Below are 26,354 nucleotides of genomic sequence, written 5' to 3'. Positions count from 1 at the left end.
TTCATACAGATGTTAAGAGCAAAGGAAAATTTGGTTGTTTTAGCATCATAAAAATGACGTGTTTCATTTGTCACATTTGCCAGGACTTCAGGGAGACAGCAGAGTGGTGGAAGCTGTCATGAAGATGTGGCCTCCTCCAGCTGGACCTAAAGAACAAGACCCAGAGAAGGAGGTCGCCCCCAGAGGAAGCAGCCACGAGGGAAACCACCCACTCAGAAGCAGCAACATCACCAACAGACCTGCAGACCAGCCCAGCCTGCACAGGGTTCTAAGTCATCCGGAGCAAGCTAACACTGCTGCTGCTGTGATCACCAGCACCCCACGGCCTCCAGGTTACACCTTCAAGATCTTCCTGCAACTGATCATGTTAATAAAACAGATCTGACAATATTCATATTCATATGCACAGTAATTGTCTACACTCAGATATCAAGGGCACTGCATATTAGTGCATAAAAGATATTAATATCTATCCAATCTAATAAACCATCAGTTGGCTTAGTGATGTCGCCTCTGGAAGCAACTTTCAGGGCTTCAAATGTAGCCGTGGTCTCTGGATAACAGCTTAGAACTAATTTTTCTGTGTCTCAGTCATCCTTTGTGAGAGCACAGTGTTGTTAGCTTTGTCTTCACCAGCTGTAACAATGAAGACGTGTGATTTTAGAGCCTCTCGTCAGTGAAGACACAGCAAGAAACAAAGTGAAGAAGTTATTGTGTAATGCTGTGTCATTATTCCCAAACTGTACATCCTGTAAAAACGTTTTCCATTTGGTGTTGTCTGTCGCCAGCAGAGCGCAGCCAGCAGAGTGAGAGCGCCGAGTCTGACAGAGCTGAAGGTGGAGAGAAAAGCCTGGCAGCTCCCAGACCAGCACCGAGTCCTCCGTCTGAACCACCTGCTGAGGCAGCCAACGGCCAACACAGCACAAACAGCCTGTAGGCTTTTTCTCTGTCACAAAATATGTGAAATATTCATATAGAAAGTCTGATGTTGATTTTCACTCTGTTAGTATGTATTCCTAATCTCTCTTCTTTGTCTTTCTATCAGCGCTGCCCCTGAGGCTGTGGTGCTTTCTGGTACTTTCCAGGGGACTGCAGCTGCTGCAGAGACGCGTCCTCCTCTGAACCTGGACTTCCCTCTGTGGAACAAAGCCCAGCCCCCACATGCCACACTTGAGGACATGGAGCTCACCTGCCAGAGACCCACAACCGTCAGTACACCTACTGCGAGCGTTGGCTTCCCAACTGCTGATTATCAAGTTTTTCTTAATAGCGCCTCTGTTTTTATTTTTTTAGGTGGTATTATCAGACGACACCGTGGATGTGGCTGCGATCGGTGAATGGGGGGAGCAGCTGGTCAAGTCCTTCCTGTGTCACTGGAGAGACAGCAGTGACCCCGGGCGACCCACGTGCGTCCTGTGGTGCAATGAGAGCGGGGAGACCGGCCAGCCCTACGACTTCAAACTCACCTTCGGCTCCGCGGGGGAGTCTGCGGTGGTGTACGTGGAAGTGAAGTCGACTATAAAGAAAGAGAAGTCGTTCATCCACATGTCTGCTAACGAGCTGGACTTTGCACTGAAGGAGAAGGAGCGCTACCACATATTCAGAGTGTACAGCGCCGGAGATGCTCAGAACGTGCGCCTGTGTCGCATTCAGAACCTGGCGCAGCATCTCCACACTAAAGACTTGGCTCTTTATCTGTTTGTGTAGCTCCTTTTAAAACCTGTAGAGATATTTGCACAATAACAGCCCAAACAAACTGCCTGAAATTATTTTGTTTAAGTGTTAATGTTCATTATAAATGCACTGATTTTAGGTCTTTTAGCTGTGTATTGTCTAGTGTGTGTTTAATGGGTTACCTGCTTGTGAGCAAAAGACACACGTTGCTCTTTCCTAAACTGTTTTCAGCATTCAGTGAAGTTAAGAAATGTGTTAACCTTTTTTACTCTTCGTACCATTCCTTTATTTCTTTGAAATAAATAAAACAAAGTGTTGTCTTAAAGAGTCTCTGTTCACAATAACATTCATTCAGTCATTTCAGAGGTGGAGAGAAAACCCCCAAAGATCCAACGACCCCCCCCTATGAGCAGCACTTGGTGACAGTGGGAAGGAAAAACTCCCTTTTAACAGGAAGAAACCTCCATCAGAACCAGGCTCAGGGAGGGGGGGTTCATCTGCTGCGAGTGGTAACGACAAATAGTCGGCGACTCGACATTTCGCTGACCTACAGGATGTTTTGTGACACCCAGCATGTAACATCATGTAACAGCAACTCAGGGAGGGTTCAGGGGTCACCTGATCCAGCTGTAACTATAAGCATTCTCAAAAAGGAAAGTTTTAAAGCTTAATCTTAGAGATGGAGTCTGTCTCCTGAATCCAAACTGGGAACTGCTTTCACAGACACAACAAACAGTCACCTCAAGTAACTAAGTAACCAGTATCTAGTAACTATCATCTGCATAGCGATGATGCCTAGGGGAAGCATATGAGGTGAAAAATATCCTCTCCAGGGTTTAGTTCAAAATCAAGAGCTGACAGGGCAGGGGTCAGAAGGTGGGCATTAAAAGAGAGAACATTAAAAACTTAAAAAAAAAAAAAGCAAACACTAAACAGGAGAAATGACGATGACTAAAGAAAAACACACTCACCAGTGAGAGAAGCAACAGGTGAACTCAGACACGCCCCCTTCCTCCATCCCAGAATCCTTGTATCCTCGCCTCGTGTCTCTGCCCCTCCCATCAGAGATGTGACCAGAGGAGGTGAGGAGGAGACTCGAGGAGAGAGCAGAACAAATTTTAAAGTGAGGTCAATTAAATGTGGCATTTGGCACATGCGTTCCCTCCACCGAGGAGGTCGTGTTTTTGGTCGCGTGCGTGTCATTCCCTCTGTAAACACGATAGCTCGAAAAGTTTTAAATGAAAGCTGATAAAACTTTGTAGGGGTGCAGAGTGGGGTCACTTTAACAAGCCATTCAAATTTGGCTCACATCCACCGAGGTCGTCAAGGTCAACTTAATGATTTATTGGTTGAAAATTGACAGAAAGCCTTAAAAACACAGAAACTAACTGACCAAAGTTATATCTGTAAAGAAATTATTTTCAAGAGAAAGACACTGAGCTGTTAGAAACATCCTGTAGTATATTATATAATAAGCTCAAGTTATTCATCCCCAGTTATTTATAAATCCATACCTATTATCCATTAGCTCCGCCTACATAATGTATGTGTGATCACAGTAAACATCTGTCATGCAGCCATTATCTGATTTTTACTGCAGTACAAACTTCTTAAAGTAAAAAAGAACAAAGACATTTATACTAAATACTTCTTTTTCATGCATCACTATTAAAAACACTACCACAGAGGACACACCTGTGCATCCTCCATTACAGTTCCTCTGTCTTCTGTCCTCAAGGCGTACTGAGCCACAGACAGCAGGCCGGAAAAAGAGCAAAGGAAGGAAGTAAAAACTCAAAAATTAGCTTTCAAAATAAAACAGGAAGTTAACTAAAATAAATAATCACAGTTAGAGGACACACAGACAAAACATGAGCGATGCAAGAACTAAAGATTACAACAGAAATCCAAGATTCAACAACACAAAGGAAACAATCCAAGGATAATAATAGAAAATCTAGTTTATTACACAGGTTCTTGCACAGAACCTTTTAGAACTCCGTGTCTAACTTTTAACTTTACCTCATTCGCAAAGTGGAATCTAAATATAACTCAAACCAGCAGAGTTCATTTTTAATCCCACACTAATCCCATACTAATAATCTCAGACAGTTCTGGTGCACATTTAGTAATGAGGAGTTCTGTCACCTTAACCCCGCTGACTCATGAAATGATTACAGCAGAGTTCACTCAAATTAAGTGGACGTGGCCCCGATCACACGCTCTGGTAACTACACTGTCACGGTGAACAGGCTGCCCTTGGATGGTGCAGAACATCTACAGGAGCTCCTCTGCTCCAGGTCTTTCTGATACAGGCGATAGAGGTGCCTGATCTGCTGTCTGGTTCAAGCATGAACCAAAGGGAAACTAATGAAATCTCTGCCTGCCGTGGTGGTCTCCGGACCCCTCTCTGACAGCCACACCCTGTGGAGTTTCTGTAGGATGGTAATTTTCCCAAAGCAGGACACTTATTACCCATGTGAAGAGTGCTGGAAAGATCAGAAACTGCCTGGGGAGCGAGCACCTCCTTATTTCCATCCCATGATGCAACCTTTTGGTAACCAGAGGGCTGTTTCCTACAAAGAATCAGTCACGGGGAACGCTGAGGCACAAAATGTACTAATGAGCCGACAGCGGGGGGGTGGGGGTGGGGGCAAAGCGATATGCAACATATTCCAAATCATTTTAGAGGACAACACAATATTGTGAGTGTTATATTGTGCAGCAGAGAGCTGAATGTTGTGGTGATGTTTTATGATTTAAGGCCACAGGCATGAGTCAGAAAGGAGATGACTAGCAGGTGATGTTTGTTTTCATAAACACCACACTGATATTAGAAGTGGGACTCTTCTTGCACTGCATACTTGCCCCCCCTCTGTACTGGACTCATGCTGCATTCATGCGTAGCTTGTAAATTAGACATTCAGCTCTTTTTTATTGTTATTAAAAGCTAAAGCATGGGTCATACTGCCACCTGGACCTCTCAACAACAGACTCACTCGCTTCTGTGGGGGGGGGGGGGGGGGGGGGGGGGGGGGGGGGGGGGGGGGGGGGGGGCATGCTGTGGAAGAGAGACACAGATTAATAATAACTAATGATTAAATGCAGAGTGGGGTATAAACACATGATCCTCAGAACCATACAGATAAAACAAGAAGTGACTTTGATGTGAAATGAATACTTTGGTTGGCTGTTAATTGTCTGAAAAGAGTAACTAAGACATTTAATGAAAGCAGCAACAGCCTTACAACAATATGGTAACAAAGCTTAGTGCCATACGCAACCAGATTTCTTTTTAAAACAAAGCTGTAAATAATTACACTAAACTGATTTGAAATAACTCCGTGAGGATGATTTCAATGGAAAAATGCAATTAAAAAGTAATACAGGGTCAGATTGTTAACTGCCTTTAAACATCCATCAACACCCCTCACAGCCCTGAACTCCTCCGAGAGCTTAAGCTGCTGTGTTAACTGCTTCACTGGTTGGTTGCTAGATTACAAGATCAGCTAAGACAGTTCTTCTCATTCTACTTTTGGACACATAGAAGTCTCCATCCTGAAGCGAGTCTCACCATTTGGCTCGCTGCTGTTTGGAAATAACTTTATTTCAGTCACACTTTATTCTGAGAACATTTCTGAGTTTTGGTCATTTTATGATGTTTTAAATAAACTTGCCACTTTAATCAGCTATTATCAGATTTCTTTTTTCATGTAAAATAATGACTTCTCAGAATATAAACACCCTCCCAGGCCTCCATTTATTTCTTTTTACCACAACAGCCATGATACACCTTTATGCTGACCAAAACTGTCTCAAATGACATCACCGAAAGGTATTTTATAAAAAAAAATAAAATAAACAGTTGAACCTGTTGACAACGTTTATAAATGGTATTTTCGCCATTATTAAAAAATGTTGCTCTTTTTTGTGACTGTTTGGAAGAGGCTATATTTCCGACCATCCGTGAAGGCACCATAGTCTGTACGGAGACAGCGAGCAGCGCCGGCTCCCAGCGGAGCAGCGCTGCGATTGGCCGGGGCAGCGAGGAGGGGGAGGGCTCTTCCTCTCCTCCCCTGCCTCTCCTCTCCTCTCCTCCCATCCTAGAGGACAGAGCGGTGCGGAGACAATAGGACGCAGAGCCGGAGGAGGCTGCAGGATGCTCGGCACCATATCCACAGACGCTGCTCGGATGTGCGGAGGCTTCTCGCAGGACACCGACATCAGACGTTTCTCCGGGCTCACCTGGCCTTAGTATGCGCTCACATCTCCCCGTGTGTTTACCAGCAGCAGCCTGGGCCAACAGGGCGGACTTCACAGCCACCATATGGGAACCAACTGAAGGGTGAGTGGAGGAATAAACCCGGGCTGGCTCCTCCGGTTATCCTCACCTACACCCTGACCAACCAGCCTCAGTCACTGTGTATTACACTGTGATGTGTGCATCCAATGCATCATCGATTAGGCCAATGCCATACAGCAGCGTTCACACTGACAACAATGCTGTGATTGGTTCTTTATGGTGTGTGTGTCTATATGTGTATGTACATTTTCTAATGTCATTTATTTCTAGCAAGCAACGACATCATTGATTGTCAGCATTTTAGATTGTTTACAGCATCGGATTGTGTGGTGGCATTTGTATTATTGATCAGAACACAGCCTCTAGAAGCCCTCCCTCCTTCCTCTCCCCCCACTGTGCATCCTGTATTTTTGCAGGAGGCGGAGGAGGGGCTGGCAGTCAGGTATCTGCAGGAGTCGGTGCATGTGTGTTCCTCTCCTCTGTCTTCAGATCTCGGTGACACTAAAGTGACAGCGATTGTCCCTCCAGTGAGTGCTGCCTGAGCACACACTGCAGGTGATGATGCAGCCATCTGAAGCTGAAGCTTAGAGTGACGGGGGTGGGGGTAGGGGGGGGGGGGGGGGGGGGGGTGAGACAGGACCAGAATGTTTACATTGCTGCTGCCTGTGTTTGCTGCACTAAAGCTGGCCTTCACTAATTCTTGTGGTTTCCTTAGAAAAATGAAGGCTTTGCACCTTATAACCCATCTATACAACTCACTCTTATTATTTTGCATAAATGATGTAAGAACGAATACATCTGTGACTAAAGGTGCTTAAATCTGCATGTTGAAAATAATCCAACACCTCCCCAAATTAACTAAAGCCATTAACAGAATGTTAATGGCTTTAGTTAATTTGCTGCTATCTCTTCATGTCCACAACATCTATATATTGTGTTGGAGAGATACCAGCTGAAGTCGAACTAGGGTCTGGCTGTACTTCTGTGAAATACGAGCATGCACCACTGCAGCCACAATATCACTTTTTAAACCAAGCAAATCATTAAGGCGGCATTCGTATTTACTACGTAGGCCTGACTAAAGGCAAAGCCTCTGCTGTAAATGAAACATCAACAGTTAAACAGCAGCACACATCTGAAAACACACCCACAGATAAAACGCTGCCCTCTGGTGGTGAAAGTTTTATTTCTAATCTGCAGAGGCTAATTTCAAAAACACCTTTAAGAAAATTCTCTGCCATTTTATATGAATTTGCCTTCTTTCCTTAATTAATCAGCAGTTTAGTTTAAGGCTATGACAAGATCGGATTTTCACGCCACTATTATTGTTGCCAAAACAGCGCACATTACTGCACTAGTAGTGGAAATTAACGATAATAATTCATCTTTAACTTTGTTGTGCTTTTGTAAATGAAATTCACTGAAAATACAAGGTACAAGTTCATGGAGGTACACAAAGAGTTTGTGTAAAATGTACAAGAACAACTGGACTTAATGAAGGATGAAAAAGGAGATGAAGTGATAAAGACTGAGGCTCTACATGTGAATACAAGGTCATGATGTCAACCTGTTTGTTACTGTTGTGAAATCATTTACAATATTATCATATTTGTTTCAGTAACATAATATCAGTGTCTTATTTTGAAATATTGTGGCCGGTAACCAGTACGCTGCAGCACCCCTAATTTATGCAACGTGAGACGCTGACAGTGAGGGACGTTATCTGGATGCATGCATGTGTATGTGAAGTAAAAGTAGACACGCACGCAAGATGCACTACAGCATGATGAGTCACAGATCACAATGTAGGTCAAATACTGTGCCATGAAAAAGTATTTGCACTCTTCCTGGTGTCTTCAGTTTTTGCATATTTGTCACATTTACTCGTTTCAGATTAAACAAATATTAGTCAGAGAGCCTGAGCAAATACAAAATGCAGTTTTTAGATGATAACTTCATTTATCCAAACCTCCCTGGCCCTGTGTGAAAAAGTGATTGGCCCTAGCTGCTGTATAAAAAAGTAATTGTTAAATTATGAACTAACCACATTTTTTTTTTTTTTGAAAACTCAATTGAGTTTCATTAGCCACACCCAGGCCTGATTTCCTGATTTAAATAGAATCTGTCTGACAAAGTGAAGTACGCTGAAAGATCTCAAAAAGCAACACATCGTGCCACATATATCACTGACATCCATCAGTCTGGAAAGGGTTACAAAACCTTTTCTAAGAAACCACAGTGAGGGCCGGTATCCACAAATGGAGAAAACTTGGAACAGTGGGGAACCTTCCCAGGAGTGGTTGGCCTACCAAAATTACCCCGAGAGCGCCTCACGACTCATCCAGGAAGTCGCAGAAGAACCCAGAACAGCATCTAAAGAACAGCAGGCCTCGCCTCAGTTCAATTCAATTCAAATTTATTTACATAGCCCAAATCACAACAAACAGTTGCCTCAGTGTGCTGTATATTTTAAGGTAAGGATCCTACAATAATTACAGAGAAAATACAGCAGTCAAAACGACCCTCTATGAGCAAGCAAAGCAGTTAAGGTCAGAATTGAAGATTCAGCAATAAGAGAGACTGGACAAAAATGGACTCCATGGGAGAGCTCCAAGGAGAAAAACCACTGCTGACCAAGAGGAACAAAAAGGCTCCTCTCGCATTTGGGAAAAAAAAAAAAATCTCAACGATCTCCAAAACTCTGGGAAAATATTCTAATGAGACAGAAGCTGAACTTTTTGGAGGTTTTGAGTCCCGTTAAATCTGGCATAAAACTAACTGAAGGAGAATGTCTGAACATCGGGTCACGCCCTGAAGCTGAAGCACACACAGGTCATCTGAAGCACACCAACAAGTCCACCTCTGAATGGTTAAAAAAAACAAAATGAAGGTTCTGGAGCGGCCGAGTCAAAGTCTGGACTCAGATCCTATTGAGATGCTTTGGTGTGACCTTAAACAGGCCGTTCATGCTGGAAAACCCTCCAGTGTGGAAAAATTAAAACAATTCTGCAAACAAGAGTGGGCCAAAATTCCTCCACAGTGACGTGACAGACTCATTACCAGCTATCACAAAAGCTTGACTCCAGTTCTCGCTGCCAAGGCTGACACAAACACTTATTAGGTTTAGGGGGGCATTTACTTTCTCAATAGGGCGAGGTGGGTTTGGATAGATTTCTTTTCCCCTTAATAAATGAAATCATCCTTTAAAAACTGCATTTTGTATTTACTCAGGTTATCTTTGTCTAATAATAAAGTTGTATGATGATCTGAAACATGCAAGTGTGACAAATATGCAAAAACTAAGAAATCAGGAAGGGGGGCAAATACTTTTTCACACTACTGTAGATCAGCAAATATTTAACCAGTGTGTGTCATTATGCTATGTTAGCTACATCCACCTTTTATACTGTGGAATGTGCTCAATTGTCAGTGGAATCAAAGGTGAGGAGAGGAGCTTGTGATGCTGGTGGTGACGGAGCAGAGTAAGCAGATACTTTCAGATGCACCGAATAACCCGGATGAGATGGAGGTGGGGAGAAATTGAAGTAATGATTTTACAGAACTAGGAGCTGATTACAGCTTGAACATTTACACGAGGCAAACTGGGGAGAACGGAGCAAGAGACAAACTGAAGGAATGAAGTTTAAAAGTTGTGGGTGTTTACCAGGAATTATGGGAAATGTAGGAGCTTATGCTTGAGTCGGTGCTGCGTTAGGGACAGAAGAATGCAGATTTACCACTTTCTGCTGCTTTGATTGAGCCCGTTCTTAATTTTAAATCAGTCTCTTTTGAGCTCCTAAACTTGATAAAAATGCTAAATTAAATGAGTGGGGTGGCCTTTTAGTGTTCAGGAACATATTACACGAGCCATCAGTGCCAGAATAAAGTCAGATAATAGGACTGCTGAATTTTCTAAGGTGTAAATATGTACTACTGAGCAGCTGCAATATCAGGAGGTTCTCCTGCTCAAGGTACAACGATTCTGGCCACCACACTCGTTTTGTACACATTACACACACACACACAGACTGGTGTTTTGCTACTCAACAGTCCTTGTCACTGTGTGCTGGCCTCCCTCCCTTGCCTCTCTCTTGCACACAGCTCGCTGTCAGAGCGCATTCATGCACAGTCACAGCCACTGTGATTATGTGTGTGTCTGTGTGTGTGTGCAGGAGTCAGCCACTTCTTCCCATCGTGCCAGCTTTTCATAAATAGAAGACAAATCACACGCGTTCAGAGCATTTAAAGTATTTGTGTTGCTGCAGTTTCTCACATGGGAAGCAGGAATGTGCGTCTTCGCAGCACATCTACCAGGAGAAGAGAAAGGTCACCGAAATGGAAAAAGAAAAGTGAAAATGGAGCTGCTGTAATTGTTGGAGGGCAGTATGGCTGCATCGGCGGGGGCGGACGTGGCTGCGATCGCTGCCTTGGCTCGCCGAACGAGCTCCGGCGGTCAGCTCTGCCCGCTGGTTGCATAAGCAGTCTGGGATTTAGTCAGCTGCGGCCCCCGGTTGCAGCTCTGTTTCTGCAGAGTGTTAAACCTGGTGGCACAGAGTGTCAGTGTCGGGGGGGGGTTGGGGTCAGCTGAAAGGAACATGCTGTATTCTGTGTCTGTTCCCAGAACGTTGCATTTCACAGACTGATGGAGAGAACAGTTCCCAGGGCTGGAGGACTGACACAAGCATTAATCTATCAATGGACTTTCTGGAGTTAAGATTTTGTTTATTATATAAAGTGGCCAAAATTAGAGAGCAAAAAATAAAACCAAAATTTACCATAACACAGCTTAGCATCATCAGATAGTATAAAAAAAGAAATATTCCCTTCACAGTAACAGGCTGGAACAGCATGTGCTTCAAATTTGTGCTTGATGAGGATAGTTTAAAAAAAAAATGTATCAATCACCACAACTGTTGATTTTCTTTGAGATTCATTAATCAACGATTCATGACTAATGACTCCCTCTAATCTGATCTTTATGTCGTGATATGGAGGCGAAACTGCTTTAAAGCAGCATTTATGTGATCAAAGTTAATCCAGTCTGAGGGTAAAAAAAATGAGCGTTGATGTTTCTGGCATAATTTCCAGCTCTGATGTGGTCTGTGCCGACTGCCCGGGGAATTCGCTCTTCTAGCCGAGCTCTAACTTTCAGTTTGGTGCTGCACAGAAACAAGCGTAATAGACTTATTACAGTACCGCTGACGGCTCATGATCTGGTTAATGAGCGCAGCGTTAGTGAAAGAGCTAAAGCTAAAAACGGCTAAAACGCTCAGTGTGGAATGATATTTCACTAAAGGTTGGTTTCCTCAAGCTGCACCATTCACACCTGCGATCAGAGATTTCACAGATCTGAATATAAAGCGATGGGAGCGATATCCAGAGACACATGCCGACACTTTCCTGACAAATTCCTGTGAATGACCCAGATATTTGCCGGATAATAATACGCAGATCGCGGCACATAATGATGTGCAATAGATTTAATGTCAACAGCAAATAATTACCTCTGTCGAGGAGGTTATGTTTTTGGTAGCGTTTGTGCGATTGCTCGCTTGTGCGTCATTCCATCAGTAAACACAACAGCTCAAAAAGTTTTGATTGAATTCTGATTAAACTTCGCAGGGGTGCAGATGTTAACATCCACCGAGGTTGTCAAGGTCAACTTAATGATTTATTGGTCAAAAATGGACAAAAAGCCTTAAAACTATAATGTGGTGGGTACTGTCAGCATATACAGTCGTGGCCAAAGGTTTTGACAAGCTTTTATGATGACAATTTGCATATACTCCAGAATGTTATTGCAAATCATTGGAAAGTTTTTCTTTGCCATGAAAATGAACTAAACCCCCCCCCCCCAAACAATTTCCACTTCATTTCAGCCCTGCCACTGAAGTACCTGCTGACCTGATTTCAGTGACACTCTCGTTAACACCGGTGAGAGTGTTGACGGGACGGCAGACTGGATGCTTTGAAAGGAGGGTGGTTCTTGAAATCATTGTTCTTCCTCTTTTTACAGTGGTTACCTGCAAGGAAACACGTGCAGTCATCACTGCTTTGCATAAGAAGTGCTTCACAGGCACGGGTGTTTCTGTTAGTAAGATTACACCTAAACCAACCATATATCAGTTCATCAAGCACTTCAAGGAGAGGTCCAGTTGTTGGGAAGAAGGTTCCTGAGCACAGCCTGCTCAGGAAGGGCAGCAGGCAGGTATGAATGCATCTAAACGTGCAGTGAGGCGAAGACTTTGGAGGATGGCCTGGTGTCAAGAAGGGCAGCAAAGAAACCGCTTCTCTCCAGGAAAAACATCGAGGACGGACTGATATTCTGCTGAGGCCTGCGGTAAAGTCATTTTCTCTGATGAAGCCCTGTCCGATTGTTTGGAGCATCTGGAAAAATGATTGTCTGGAGAAGAAAAGGTGAGAGCTACCATCAGTCCTGTGTCACGCCAACAGTAAAGCATCCTGAGACCATTCATGTGTGGTGGTGCTTCTAATCCACCGGAGGGGGCTTCCTCACAGTTTTTCCTGAGAACACATCCGTGAATGAAGAATGGCACCAGAACAATCTCTGGGTTGGGAGCAACTTCTCCCAACCATCCAAGAACAGTTTGGTGAAGAACGAAGCCTTTCCAGCATGATTCAGTATCACGCCATGACGCAAAAATGATAACTAAGTCGCTCAAGTAATAAAACGTTTTAAATTTGGGTCCATGGCCAGGAAACTCCCCAGAGCGTAATCCCATCGAGAACATGTGGTCAATCCTCAAGAGTCAGACTGACAAACAAAAACCCACAAATTCGGACAAACTCCGAGCAGGAACGGCTGCTCAGTCAGGATTTGGCCCGGAAGTTGATTGACAGCATGCCGGGACGAACTGCAGAGGTCTTGAAAAGGAAGTGCCAACACTGCAAACACTGAATCTGCATAAACTTAATATAATTAGTTTCAAAGCCTTTTGTTAATAATTAAATGCTTGTAAATATATTTCAGTAACACATAGAAACATCTGACAAAATAAATCTAAAAACACTGAAGCAGCTTTTTGAAAAGTCAAAACTTTTGGCCACGACTGTAAAGTACCGTACAAATGACTAAATAACGATGCTTAAATTACTACTGCCTTTGTATTGGTAACATTTAGGAAATGATACATGGGGATACTAAATATCACATTATAGTTTAGATCCAGATAAGCAGACAGTTCAAACTGTGGCCGCTGAGAGTTTATAATATAAATGAATACATTTATGAATAAATTTAGTATTTATACCCAGAAACACTAGAAAGTATAGAAACACTGGTGTGAGACAGAGGCTACCGTTCACCTTCACCCCGCCCTCACAGGGAGAGATGACCAATAGTTTTCCAGTATTATTTGAACAATGAGCTACAGGGTAAACACACACTTTTGAGCTTTTTGGTCATCTCATTTTGTCTCTGCAGTTGTTTCTACCACTGATGCTAAACACCTGCGAAACGCAGCTGGTTGTGGACTTCTTGCTGTTGTTAAAGTTGAGCCTGTGTGAAGCGCACGCACACACAGACAGGCAGACTCCTTCTCCACATGGAGAGCCAACATTTATCCTGACCTGATGACTCATTCAGCTACACCAGTCTTACACTGCACGCACACACACACACACACACACACACACACACACCATCTGATCATATTCATCAGCTGGTGTGAATATTAAACAGATAATGATGCAGAATCTCCTAAATTTTGTGACTGTAGCTTACACGTGCAAGCTGAAAACCTCAAGCATTAGCATTAGCTCTACTTCTAAGAGCTGTGGGCAGTTTGTTGACCGTTGATGACTGTAACTAACCACACGAGGTGCTTTACAGGGTCAGATTCTTACTTCGATCTTATTAAACCAGCTTATAGTGAAAGCAGACGTTCACTGTTTGTGCAGACCGGGAGTTCGCCTCCATTAAATGAATTGGTTGAGCACAGTGGAGATTTGTTAATCTAGTCATCATCAGACTTAAGGCAGAAATCAAGTCAGTATTAATACTGCTTTCCAGGGAGTACTGGATCAATAGGTTAGAAATAAGTAATAACTCAGTTAAACCACATTAGGTAATAAGAAGTCTGCAGAGTGCAGGACAGCTGAACTCAACCACAGACAGCTGCCAATCCATCACAGCGCTAACACAGAGACAGACAACTGTCCACACTCAGTCACACCTGTGGCCAATTTAGGATCACCAATTAACCAAACGTGTGTCTTTGGACTGTGGGAGGAAGCCAGAGTCTATGATATACTATAAAGTGTAATTGTTGATATTATAAAATATATTATAACCCAGCAGTGTCAGAGAACTACAACAATCAGATGATCTGCTGTGAGGCTCTCTCTCCAGCCCCTGGTACCATCTTTAGTGCTAATTAGTGCTTGACAACTGTTTCTAATTAGCTTTAAGACAAAATGTTGAAAAGACTGCAAGTTGTACTTTTAATATTTACTTATAACCGTAACTATTCTTGTAATGCACTCAGTTCATTTTTGCATTGTTTTACACTTTAAAGTCTATTTGTTTGATTTTTAGGCATTTTTTAAATGTGATGAGAAACCTTTTACCCAGTGGTGGTGGGCTCAAATTTACCTGTGGGTGGGGGTGGCTATATGAGCTGCTACGTGATATCAAACAAGACCCAAACACACACACACACACACACACACACACACACACACACACACACACACACACACACACACACACACACACACACACACAGAAAAAGAGCGAGGCAGAGTGCTGCATGCGTCCTGCAGTGCTACAGTAAGCACTTCTGATCCCAGGCAGAAACAAATGACTTTCTCTGTTTACAACTCCCCGCCCCCCCCCCCTCCTGTGTATGTGTGTTTTTAATCACATGCACCCAAGAGCTTTTATTTAGAGGAGAGCGAGAAAGAGATACAGTACATCCTCTCTGTACCGCCATTTATCACCCAAACTGACTCATCCCTCCTCACCCTCTCTTCCTGCCCGCTTCACACACAAAAAAAGACTACACTCCCACAGAGAACACAGAGGCCTGTGGAGGGGATGACAAGGTGTGTGTGTGTGTGTGTAAGCATTTGATCACACAGTTGGTGACTTAACGTTGTGAAGAAGCAGGTTATGACTGCATTTGGTTGAATTTTACCTTCTGCATTCCAAAAGCAGAGTGTGGAATAAAATGTAATCCTTCTCTGGAAGTGCGGAGAATATCAGACTGAAGTATGTATAGATCGGCTCGAGGAGCGATGATAAGGAGGGTGCTGTGAATATGACAGCAATCCAAGCGTCTGCTCATATAGAATGGCTGCTCTCCAGCACCTCAGTTATGTAATGAGTGTGTGTGAGTCTGTGTGTGTGTATGTGTGTGTGCACGCTCCTACAGTTCCTCCACATTTGCCTGGATTCAGTGCGGGTCGCGGTTTGGCAGGTCCAGCTGCTCAGGAAGAGAGAAAAAAAAAAAGGAAACAATCACTAAGAATAATCACACTGCAGCAGGAACTGGATTTGCTAGAAAGGACTGTTATTGGCTAGTTTTGTGTGTGAGCGTGTGTGTGTGTGACTCAGCTCACTGCTCAGCTCTGGTATCCCCCTTGGCGAGTAGCATTTAGAATTACTTAAGCCTTCACTGCAGATAATTAGCATTTTCAGCGACTATCACCGCAGATCAGAGGAGCAGGCTATGAGCTTCAGCATCGGCTGCACGCTGTCCAATGCCGACCTTGAAATGCAACGCAAATATCACAAATCACACGCTCCTGTTTAGATCCCGTAAGCATGGCCGTCCTTTCACAGACAACTTATTCTCAATATAAAGCACAGTAACAGAGGGCTGATCACACAGGTGACTCAGGAAGCGGACATGTTGTATAAAGAACTTTGAGTGCTCAGGTAGAAAAGCAGGATATAAGAACCAGAAGGTAGCTGAAGGATGCACTCAGGGAGGTAATGTCAATCTTTTGCCCTGATTCTATGTAAAACAAAGTTATCCTGCTCAGTGCATCACTGTAAACACAACTATATTATGTTGAATAACAACATAACATGCCTTTAGTCTCTCATGCTAATTACAGATACACATCAAGTTTTAAAAATCAACTCCTCCCATGCGCGTCATAATAGTTTGGTCCATTGCCTGCAGTTCTTTAACTCATTAAAACAAAGGCTGAGTGAGACTGCCAGCGCTGCTGCCATATTGTTACAGTGTAGCCACGACTCCGAATGCATGTTTATGGAGGTAATGATTATAATTTGTTGTGTTTTCAACACATTTTTAAGCTGTTTGTTTTGGTATTATTTCTGTAAAAATCTTTTCATTTACCATAATGCACCACTCACTGGTTCTTGGTCCCTCCTGCGGCACTTCATTTAAGAAATCCTGGAAACATCGCAGCAAGGAACTAAAAGCCTTCCTCACACCCTGGCTGGCTGCATTTATACAGCTGTTTTATTTTAATGTGTGCGGCTATACAGCAAAATGTTTCACAACAGCCCGATCGATCTCAGTAAAGGAGAAAAAGATTACTCAAATGCTCTGCCCTGCGAGCTCCACCTCTGAATTTCCAGCACCTTCATAAAAGTGGAAACAAAAAGGACTGTCACTAAAGTTAGACTTTATTAGTTGCTGCTAAGGTAAAGCCCTAGCCCCCACAAAAGGACCTGGTACAAGTTATTAATGCTTTTGTAACTTCCCGCCTGGACTTTAGCATAGAACAGCCGTCTCTGCACCGCCTGCAGTTTGTCCAGAATGCAGCAGCTTGTTTTTTAACTGGCATGAACACATTACCCCCGGTCACTTCATCGGCTCCCTGTCATTTTAGAATTGATTTTAAGATTTTGCTTACTTTTAAGGTTTTAAATGGACTGCCACCTTTGTATTGGTCTCAGCTGCTTCACGTTCACATACCTGTAAGAACTCTGAGGTCATTAAACCAGCTGCTCTTATGGAAGCCTAAAACTAGATTAAAACAGAGAGGTGATCGAGCTTTTGAGCCAAATCTATGGTATAGAGGTAAATTAATTTCTTTAATTTCCTTGGGCCTTAATTTAGATCCTGGTTCCTGGATTTTTTGTCAATGGGAAAGTTCTGAAGTGAAAACGGTCCTCTCTAATCTCATGTCTTGTACGACCCAAACCCCCCAAAAAAAGGACATTGTGTAAAATGTAAATAAAAACTGAATGCAATGATTTGCAAATCTTATAAGCCCATATTTTATTCACAGTAGAACACAGAAAACATGTCAAATGCTTAAAATGAGACATTTTACTATTTTAAAAGTTTTAAAAAGTGAAAAATTTTGGCTCATTTTGTGTTTGATGGCAGCAACGGGTCCCAAAAAAGTTGGGATGAGAGCAACAAATGGCTCAAAAAGAAAGTGTTACTAAAAAGGAAACAGCCGGAGGAACATTTTGCAACAAATGAGGTTAACTGGCAACAGGTCAGTAACGTGATTGGGTATAAAAGAGCATTTTAGAGAGGCAGAGTAAAGATAGGCAGAAGTTCACCGGTATGCAAAACTGCATCTACAAATTGTGAAACAATTTGAGAATACTGTTCCTCAACGTTAAATTGTGAATAAGTTGATTATCTCATTATTTACAGTAGATAATATCATCAGAAATTCTGAGAATCTGGAGAAGTTTCCATGCACACGGGACAAGGCTGACAGCGCTGTGAAAAAGTATTTGCCCCCTTCCTGATTAATTATTTTTATATATTTGTCACACTTACATGTTTCAGATCAAACAAATTAATACAAAATGCAGTTTTAAACTATTTCATTGATTAAGGGGTGGGCAGCACGGTGGAGTGGTGGTTAGCACTGCTGCCTCACAGCTAGAAGGTCTTGGTTCCACCTTGGCCCGGGCCTCTCTGTGTGGAGTTTATATGTTCTCCCCGTGTATGCGTGGGTTTTCTCTTGGTACTCCGGTTTCCTCCCACAGTCCAAAGACATGCCGTTAGTGGGGTTAGGTTAACTGGTGATTCTAAATTGCCCATAGGTTTGAATCCCAGCTATCTCATCCTATGATCGCTGGGTTATGCTCCAGCCCCCCTGTGAGGATGATTAAGGTGATTCCCCAGGGGTGATCATGGATGATTAAGGGAAAAGAGCTATCCAAACCTACCTGGCCCTGTGTAAAAAAATAACTGCCCCCATTTATTGTCATGAATTAACTGTGATTAACGTCTGAACCCCCCAAAAATGTGGAATCTAGCGTGAGTCTCCAACAAAGCAGGGATGACAGATCAGGAGGTCGACTCAGCCAGGGGACAAGGCAGAGGAGCAGTTTTGGGGGTCGACCTGGGGCCAGACAAAGCTGAAGAATTGTTCAGGTGGTTGACACATATGCAGGGCCAAGCAGAGGGACTCCCCTGGGGTTGACCCAGGGGAGGAGCTAGGCTGCAAAACCTTTCAGCTGAACAGCCAGGATGCTAACCAGGGCAAACAGCAACAAAGAAGGTGAGAAAAACCCTCAGGAGGCTTTGCTGGTGGCTGGTGTCACTGTAGAACTGCATGTACAGAGGAGGCTGCACCTCTCTGGAGGCTTGGCAGGAGGCTGTCGGCTTGTTTAAAGCCCACATGGAGGCAGGGCAGGGGGCCAGGAGCAGCCTGTTCTGGATGTTGGAGCCTGGGGAACAGGCTCAGGAAATACAGAACCCTCCAAATGACAAGGCGGGACCAGGCATGGAGCTGGGCAGAGTGCCAGGTAATGAGACCAGATGGGTTAGGTACCAGGACCTATGACAGCTCAGGGGGTTGTCCCAGCCAGCAAGGCAGAGGAACTGTTTTGGGGGTTGACTTGGGACCAGACAAAGCTGAAGAATTGTTCAGGTGGTTGACACATATGCAGGGCAAAGCAAAGGGACAGGCGGTGGCAGTGAGACTGGAGGGATGGGTGACTGAGATGGAATTTGGGTACTGGCAGCTCCATTGGAGTCCATTGGCCCATCAAAAATTAGACCAGGTCCTCTGAAGCTATCGTGGTCATGGGCTGGGAGCTGTGTCAAGGACCACGTTTTCTCTTCTTTTGTGGCTGAGAGGCGGAGCAGAGCTGGCTGGCTGCAGCAGCAGAGAAGAGAATTCAATCAAAGGAGTGAATTGTGTCAAGATCGGTGAGTGGGTGGCCAGCGTAAAAATTAGCCGACCCACCCTCATCACTGGAACCTCAGGCAGAGGAGAAGCAGTAGATGAGCAGGGCTGTTGCAGGGACAATGATGTGGAGAAGGGGGGGGCGCAGGTGAGACAAGAAACTGGGGGGCAGAGTGCTGAGTAGCTGGATGGAGGATGGAGGGTCAACTTAACCAAGTCCTTAAGCCAGTTAAGCAAATAGCCAATTTGCCAAGATTTCTCAGTGGATTTCCTCTGAATCCTTTTCTATATGGCTTCAGTGTATTCATGGCCAAAGTCCATGAATGTCTCTCGAAAAGATTAATTTGTGCTCAAAGCACCTCCCCCCATGTTTGAGTCCACTGGGTTCATTCTGGTTAGATCATCCTGTCAGGAAGTGAGGACCCAAATGCAGACTCTGAAGGCAGGCAAGGTGTAACATGAAGTGCTCCTTTAATTATGATTATTGAAGCAATCCAAAAAGTCCACAAGGCAAATGCAAAGAGAATCCAGAGGGTTAATAAATGCTCTGACAAAGGACAAATGGAAACTGGGACTATAGATACACACACACACACACACACACACACACACACACACACACACACACACTGAGGGCAAGCAGGGGAAGAGGAAACAGGTGGGAAACAGGAAACAGCTAAAACTAATTAAACCAAATGATACAAAGGAAGTAAAACTAAATATAAAACACAGGAGACTGGAAATTACAAAATAAAGGTGGATGTAACTCAGCTGGAAAACATCTAACACAGAGAGAGGAACTTGACAACAAGAAAACACTAAAGGAGGCCAAACTTTAGCTGCGTACACTAAAACCAATTCGCCCTTCACACGTCGCTCCAGTTGCCAAGGTAATCCTCTAATGTATTTTTTACCAAGTTATGTGTCAATCAGTGACAGGAAGTGGTTCCAGCCACTTCCTGTCACTGGTATTTATTTTGTCCATAGTTGCTTGAACCGTTTAATGTCATTCACTTTCTATGGTCTCTGGTCGCCACACCACTGTGAATCATTTCCAGTGTAGAGCAGGATCTGGATGACTTGTCCTAATTGATGGAACCATATATTCTGTTCTCTACCAGAAAATCCCGAAGGAGGATGTCCGACCATCAGTTCGTTCCCTAAAGCTCAAACACACTCGGGTTATGCACCAGGACAGTGAGCCAGAACACAGCAGCAAGTCCACTTCTGAAAATGGCTCAAACCTTAAATATGTTATTCATGCTCAAACCCTCCAATGTGGCTGAATTAAAACAATTCTGCAAACAAGAGTGGACCAAAATTCCTCCACAGCAATGTGAAAGACTCACTGTCAGTTATGACAAATGCTTGATCGCGGTTCCTGATGATAAGGGTGGCACAGGGGGCAATTACTTTTTCACACAGGGCCAGCTAAGGCTTGGATGGCTCTTTCCCCTAATAAATAAAATCATATTTTAAAAACTACAATCAAAATTTGAAATTATTTTTGGAAAATGTGGACAGTGTGTCCTCTGGACTAAAAAGGAGAGGGACCATCCAGCTTGCTCTCAAGTGTAGCATAACAAGTGTGGATACATTATGCGGGTGCTGAAAGGTACATACTGATTTTGGAACAACATATACTCCCATCCAGATGATGACTTTTTCATGGAAGGCAAATGCTAAACCACATACTGCATCTGTTACAACAGCATGGCTTTGCAGTAGCAGAGTCTGGGTGCTGAACTGGTGTGTATAAAGTCCAGACCTTTCACCGACTGACCGACATAATTTTCACATTTTACGTGTCATATTCAGTTTGAAGCTTGTGAGATGATTAATGGCTATTTCTGATTGCATATTTGCAAAGTGATTTTTATGAGATGTCTATTCTAGTGGTAATATTTATTGTTGCAGAGGTGTTGCATATAAATTAAATGAAGGTATATATAAATCTGTAATCTGCATATAATTAAAAAAATGTTTCCCCTCTCTTCTTTCTGTACAGTGACACCAGCTGTTAGCTGCTTCTGCCCCTCCTGTCCTGCCTGAGCGTCCGTTTCCCACTTCTTTCCCGCCCGGTGTGTCCCCTGTAGCAGTCCCCAGCATGAGCTCCTCTCCGCTAGTTTCCCGAGCCAACATGGACATCCTGGATGAGCTCCAGCTGATTGCTGCCCAGAACTTGGAGAGACTAGAGGTCAACAAGTACTACGAGGTGATCAGAGAACTGGGCAAGGGTACCTATGGCAAGGTGGACCTGGTCATTCACAAGATCAGAGGTGAGGAGCCAGCACAGACTGTATGTGAATGACAGATTTAACGATTGCACCTTGGGCATCATTTTGGTTTTGGCTGCTGCCATGTTGTTCTTCTGGGACAGAAATAGTCATATTTAGATGAGAGGGTGGAGTGCTAAGCTATCAGCTAATGCAGTGGTTCTCAAACTTTTCCAACATGCCCCTCTTCGCGGTATGAAATCTTGTACACAGCAAACGGTGACAGTGGAGAGTTTCACTAGTCGCTGTGCTAACGTACGCGCTAACGTTGTTCCGCCGTGAGGATGAATCCGATGTTCAACGTTTGTTCCACATGACTTTTTTCCCCAGGTTGCTCGCGCCCCACCTGTAATGACCCTGCCCCCCCCACCAGTGGGGCTCGCCCCACTGTTTGAGAAACACTGAGCTAATGCAGTTGGACAGGTGCAATGTAAAGATAATAGTAATAACACAAACAAATCACCCTGCAAGGCTGTAAAAGAACAAAAGCACCAAAATATCACCAGAAAAGATAACTTCTGTATTTTTCCCAAAAGGTACAAAAATGGCACTTAAGTTCCTGAAGAAGAAGACAACCAAGCTGAAGTCTTTTCTGCGGGAGTACAGTATCTCCCTCTACCTGTCTCCGTGCCCCTTCATCATCAACATGTTTGGCATCGCCTTCGAGACCGATGACTATTACGTGTTTGCGCAGGAGTATGCTGTGGGAGGAGACCTCTTCGATATTATTCCTCCACAGGTGCTGATTCACAGATAATGATGCAGATAGTTATTGATTTGCAGGCAATCAGAATAATGTGGCTTAAAGTTAGGGTGACCTTTAAAGGGAGAAGAGCCTCAATGGTTTGTTTCAGAGAGATTATGAATTATTCTGAACTGTGAATAATGCAAAGCAGAAGATGGATGGATGGTCTAGTAGAATCCAGGAATAAAACTACGGAGCTGGAATTGAGCAAAAATGTTGAAGCCACTAATGGAGAATTTAAAAACTGCCTAATTCAGCACCCCTTAGTGGTCATCAATTTTTACCCAGGCAGGATTAACTGCACTTTGAAAAAGTTGCTATAGGTTTATGAAATACCAACATGATTTTTGTATATAAAAAAAAAAAAACATCAGTATAATACAGGTACAATAAAGAAAACATACAGATGACTTTGTTATAGTATTGTATTCTAAAATGGAATGAGAGCTTTTAGGCTGGGCACAAAAACCTTTTCTCATTGATGGTGCTTTTAAAAATTCAAAGTATTATTACTTGTCAGCTGGTAGCCTAATGTCCAATGATTAAAATGGTGTTGAATTCACTACCACTCTGTCTGAACCGAAGCACTGAACTCACTGCTTTTCCTCTCTGGTCCTTAAGATTGGTCTTCCTGAGGTGGTGGCAAAGCGCTGTGTACACCAAGTAGCGATTGCTCTGGACTACCTGCACTGTAAGAAGCTGGTCCATCGGGACATTAAGCCTGAGAACATCCTTATTTTTGACCGAGAGTGCCGCAAGGTCAAGCTCTCTGACTTCGGCATGACTCGCCGGGCTGGCTCACCAGTGAAAAGAGTGAGTAGTGTTTCTGTTTTGTAAGTTTTTATAGTCAATTATTTCTTCCAATGACTCTAACCTGTTGGGTTTCCCCTCCAGGTCAGCGGCACCATCCCCTACACGGCTCCAGAGCTCTGTGATGTGTCCCGCCACGAGGGTTTCTGTGTGGACTACAGCACTGATGTCTGGGCCTTCGGTGTGCTGCTGTTCTGCATGCTGACTGGTAACTTCCCTTGGGAGAAGGCACTGCCCTCGGACTCTTTCTACCAGGAGTTCATCCGCTGGCAGAGGAGGAGGACAAACACGGTGCCGTCACAGTGGAGACGCTTCACCGAGCAGGCCCTTCGTATGTTCCGACGCCTGCTCTCGGTGGAGCAGGACCGCCGCTGCTCCGTCAAAGAGGTGTTCGGGTACTTCAGCCACTCCTGGATGTTGGACGCAGAGAACGATAACAACAATGGCAACACAGTTGCTGGAGGTGGTGGTGAGAGAGTTGGTGGCGGTGGTGGTGGTGGAGAAGGAGGAGGGGGAGGAGGAGTGCGAGGTGAGGTGGATGGCACAATATCATCATCATCATCTGGGGAAGAGGATGAGGAGCTCCTAGTGGAGAGGATGAAGCAGCAGACTCTGTCGCCTCGCTCCCCAGTGCTGCCCATGGCAGTGGAGAGAGGGAGTGGTGGTGGCGGGGCCAAAGGAGGGATGATGGAACCAGGTGGGGGCCACCATTTCGTGTCTGTTTCGACCAACAGCTCCGTGTCATCGACCAACAGCTACGATCGAATGCCCAGAGAAACCGGTTCACCTGGCGGCCGCATGCTAGTTGCGACGCCCATAGAAATCTGCGTCTGAGCATGCTCGAACCTTGCCACAGACTCACCAACACACTTTTATACCTCTCATCCAACCACGTAGATGTGCATGCATGGGAAAAGAAACAAAGCGATAACAAGTACTAACACTCCTCCTGTTTAAACATCGTGGGAACAGAAGAGCACACACACGGGAAGACTTCTGAGGACGTCTTTGCAGAATGCATACATTCCTTGTGATCGGGCGAATGTCCTCTAAAGGAGTCCTGTTTTACTCTTTGAATTCAATGACATGTTCAAATGCAGTCTGGGAATAAATGAAGAAAACAATCGCTTACATTAGAGTGTTTATCACTAAATTGATCTGAAAAGGAGACCAAAATGTATTATTTAAAGCAATACTTGCAGCAAAAAAGAAGAAAAAGATGAAAAAGTATGACAGGACGAACTCCCTGTAACCCTGTGAGCTCTTCAACACTAATGAAAAATTTTTTTTAAAAAAGCCAAGGGACAAAGGATCATTTTTTTTGACCGAAACAGAGCTCAAGTTAATACCTTATAAGGATAAAAAAGAAAAAAAAAAAAAAAAAAAAAAAAAAATCTGAAAGTGTGAATGTTTCCGTGTGTGTCGCTGTGCGTTTGAATCTAAAAGAAGTGGTTTCATTTTTCTTTGAGAATTCTATTATTTATTTGAATCTATAAAAAAACAACAACAAAAAAAGGACTACGCAATCTATTTTTTCTATTTTTTTGTAAGGTAGCACTCTTTGTTTCCCATCTGACTCAACATTGTGATATGGTGTTGAGGTATAGCTGTGTAACAGGTATGTTTGCTCCTGTACATATTGAATACTTGTACATTGTGTAAGATGACCTACGGTTTTCCGATGGATTATTCCGTATCAGACTAGAGCGAGCCAAGGCTTCTGATGTCTCTGTTCTTCATGACAAACATATCTACTCCACTGATGGAAGACTTTTCTACTCACTCCTGAAATTCCGTTTGTTTAGCTTTCCTTTGAAGCTTTTTCCAAACAAACAAACAAACAAAATCTGTCTGCTTTGCTTACATTTTCATCCTGACTTAACCGGAAAATCGTGCATTGTTTTAAACTTATTGTCTGAAAAAGAAAATTAATCCGCTCCAATTAAGTGTGCGGGGAGAAAAAAAAAAAAACTGAAGAGTCACGTTTTATAAACTGCATGACGAGTAGCTCAAACTTCATGAAAAATTTGAATCGGCTTTATAAAAAAAAAGAAAAAAGAAAAAGAAAAAGAAAAAGAGGTAAAAATGGGTTAAAAAAATTTTAAATGTTGTGATGTGATATTTTTTTGCAGTAGCACAATTTCTTGCATTGTGTCCCAGAGTGAATATTGCTGTTATGACCTCTTGAGACATCCCAGGGCTAAAAGGAAAAAAAATCTGAATATACTGAGTTTCTATCCAATGTGATGTATTTGTAATGCTGTTAATGTTGTGCGCTCATCTCACCACCTTCAGGAACTGGGGAAAAAAAACAGAAAAAAAAAAAAAGCTAAGCATGAGGACATAAAGCGAGATTTGAATTTAAATCAAATGTAGGGACTTAAATTATGTTTTGTTTTGGTTAAACAAAAAAATTAAAAAAAAAACATTTCCAAGTAAAAGCAGAAAAGTAACCCATTCCCTTTTCATGAATATCAAACTAAATAATTTGGGGGCAAAAAGAGCTGGATCATGCATAGGAATGAATGTTCCCTATGCTGCTTTCCAGACATGAGCCTGCATGAAACTGTATGTGCTAAAGCCCTATTGTGAAAACCTGCTCAGTGTTTATCCTGTCACAAGCTGTAGCACTCTGTAGTTGTAGTTAGTATACCAGCGACAAACAACGTGTCAGCAGCCTCAGCTTGGATCTGACTGAGGATCAGTTCACACTCCACATGATGCGTTGGATCAGCGAGAGAGTAAATAACTGCATCTTGTGACAATCTCTGACCTCATCGGCAGCCTTCTGATTCAGAACAAAGGACGGCCCTGATACGGACACTGCTCCCCATCTGTCAGCTGCAAGCAGCGCTGTGCTCTGCAGTGTAAACTGTGCAAGCCCGAGCGCATCATACACTCACTCACATGACCACATGAAGCCTGTGCGTGACCTCATCGTGTCATTGTTTCTTTGCAGAATTCACGCCCAAACCATCCTTCGACTTTCAAACTTTTCCCAAATAAATGTGAAGCGCTCAAAACACCCACGATGACATGCAACAATAAGCAACGTGAGGACTTTTATATTGACGTGTGGGAGGTGTTATTGAAAATGTTCCACTGAAGTAAAAAGACACGGAAGCTGCGGCCACCTTTTATGCTATGGTGCACACTGTTTCTGTGCCTCAGTTAAAGGACCAGTACGTCGGACTGTGACACTGAGTGATAAGGCTGCAGGTTGCTAGCAGCTCAATACCCTTTCCAAGCATCTAGTAAAACTTCTGTTGGCTCTCACCTCATTTCAAACCCCAAAAAGGTTCTATGTAGAGCCTGTGTTTTCTGGGCTACATAGTGCAGCCTCTCTATGTTACAGGTGATTTTAAACTATAATATTCAATTTCGGTTAAATCATTCACACTTTTCCTTTAAGCTAACAGTTATGGATCTATTCTGCTCCTTTCCA

At 43.5% G+C, this 26,354-nt stretch overlaps 2 protein-coding genes across 7 annotated transcripts in view; both read left to right on the top strand.

The window, feature by feature from the left end:
- LOC115798049 (protein NO VEIN) overlaps positions 1–1,999 on the top strand; it is a 49,163-nt gene extending 47,164 nt beyond the window's left edge. For 5 of the 6 annotated variants that reach the window (XM_030754727.1, XM_030754726.1, XM_030754722.1 and 2 more), the window contains 4 exons: positions 84–332; positions 789–933; positions 1,046–1,208; positions 1,294–1,999. In XM_030754727.1, the coding sequence (XP_030610587.1) occupies positions 84–332; positions 789–933; positions 1,046–1,208; positions 1,294–1,707 (971 nt within the window). In that variant the 3' untranslated portion in view covers positions 1,708–1,999. The remainder of the gene's footprint in view (positions 1–83; positions 333–788; positions 934–1,045; positions 1,209–1,293) is intronic. The other variant, XM_030754725.1, reaches the window with a different exon arrangement.
- Positions 2,000–5,792: 3,793 nt separating this feature from the next.
- On the top strand, positions 5,793–25,276 carry bsk146 (brain specific kinase 146). Its single transcript, XM_030754459.1, has 5 exons — positions 5,793–6,019; positions 21,087–21,357; positions 21,891–22,093; positions 22,721–22,912; positions 22,994–25,276. Exons 2-5 carry the CDS (start codon positions 21,186–21,188, stop codon positions 23,741–23,743), a joined length of 1,317 nt encoding a protein of 438 aa, XP_030610319.1. The 5' UTR covers positions 5,793–6,019; positions 21,087–21,185; the 3' UTR covers positions 23,744–25,276.
- The last annotated feature ends 1,078 nt before the right edge of the window (positions 25,277–26,354 follow it).

This window comes from Archocentrus centrarchus, chromosome 19 (genome assembly GCF_007364275.1).
Source record: "Archocentrus centrarchus isolate MPI-CPG fArcCen1 chromosome 19, fArcCen1, whole genome shotgun sequence".
Classification (NCBI taxonomy): domain Eukaryota; kingdom Metazoa; phylum Chordata; class Actinopteri; order Cichliformes; family Cichlidae; genus Archocentrus; species Archocentrus centrarchus.
The sequence above is the reverse complement of the archived record's forward strand: the minus strand, read 5'-3'. Positions and strand labels throughout refer to the sequence as shown.

Excerpts from the sequence above, each read along its gene's own strand:
- bsk146 (XM_030754459.1), top strand. The coding sequence starts at position 21,186 with ATGAGCTCCTCTCCGCTAGTTTCCCGAGCCAACATGGACATCCTGGAT. Across the intron at positions 22,094-22,720 it reads TCGATATTATTCCTCCACAG|ATTGGTCTTCCTGAGGTGGT; the intron begins GTGCTGATTCAC and ends CTGGTCCTTAAG. Across the intron at positions 22,913-22,993 it reads CTGGCTCACCAGTGAAAAGA|GTCAGCGGCACCATCCCCTA; the intron begins GTGAGTAGTGTT and ends TTTCCCCTCCAG.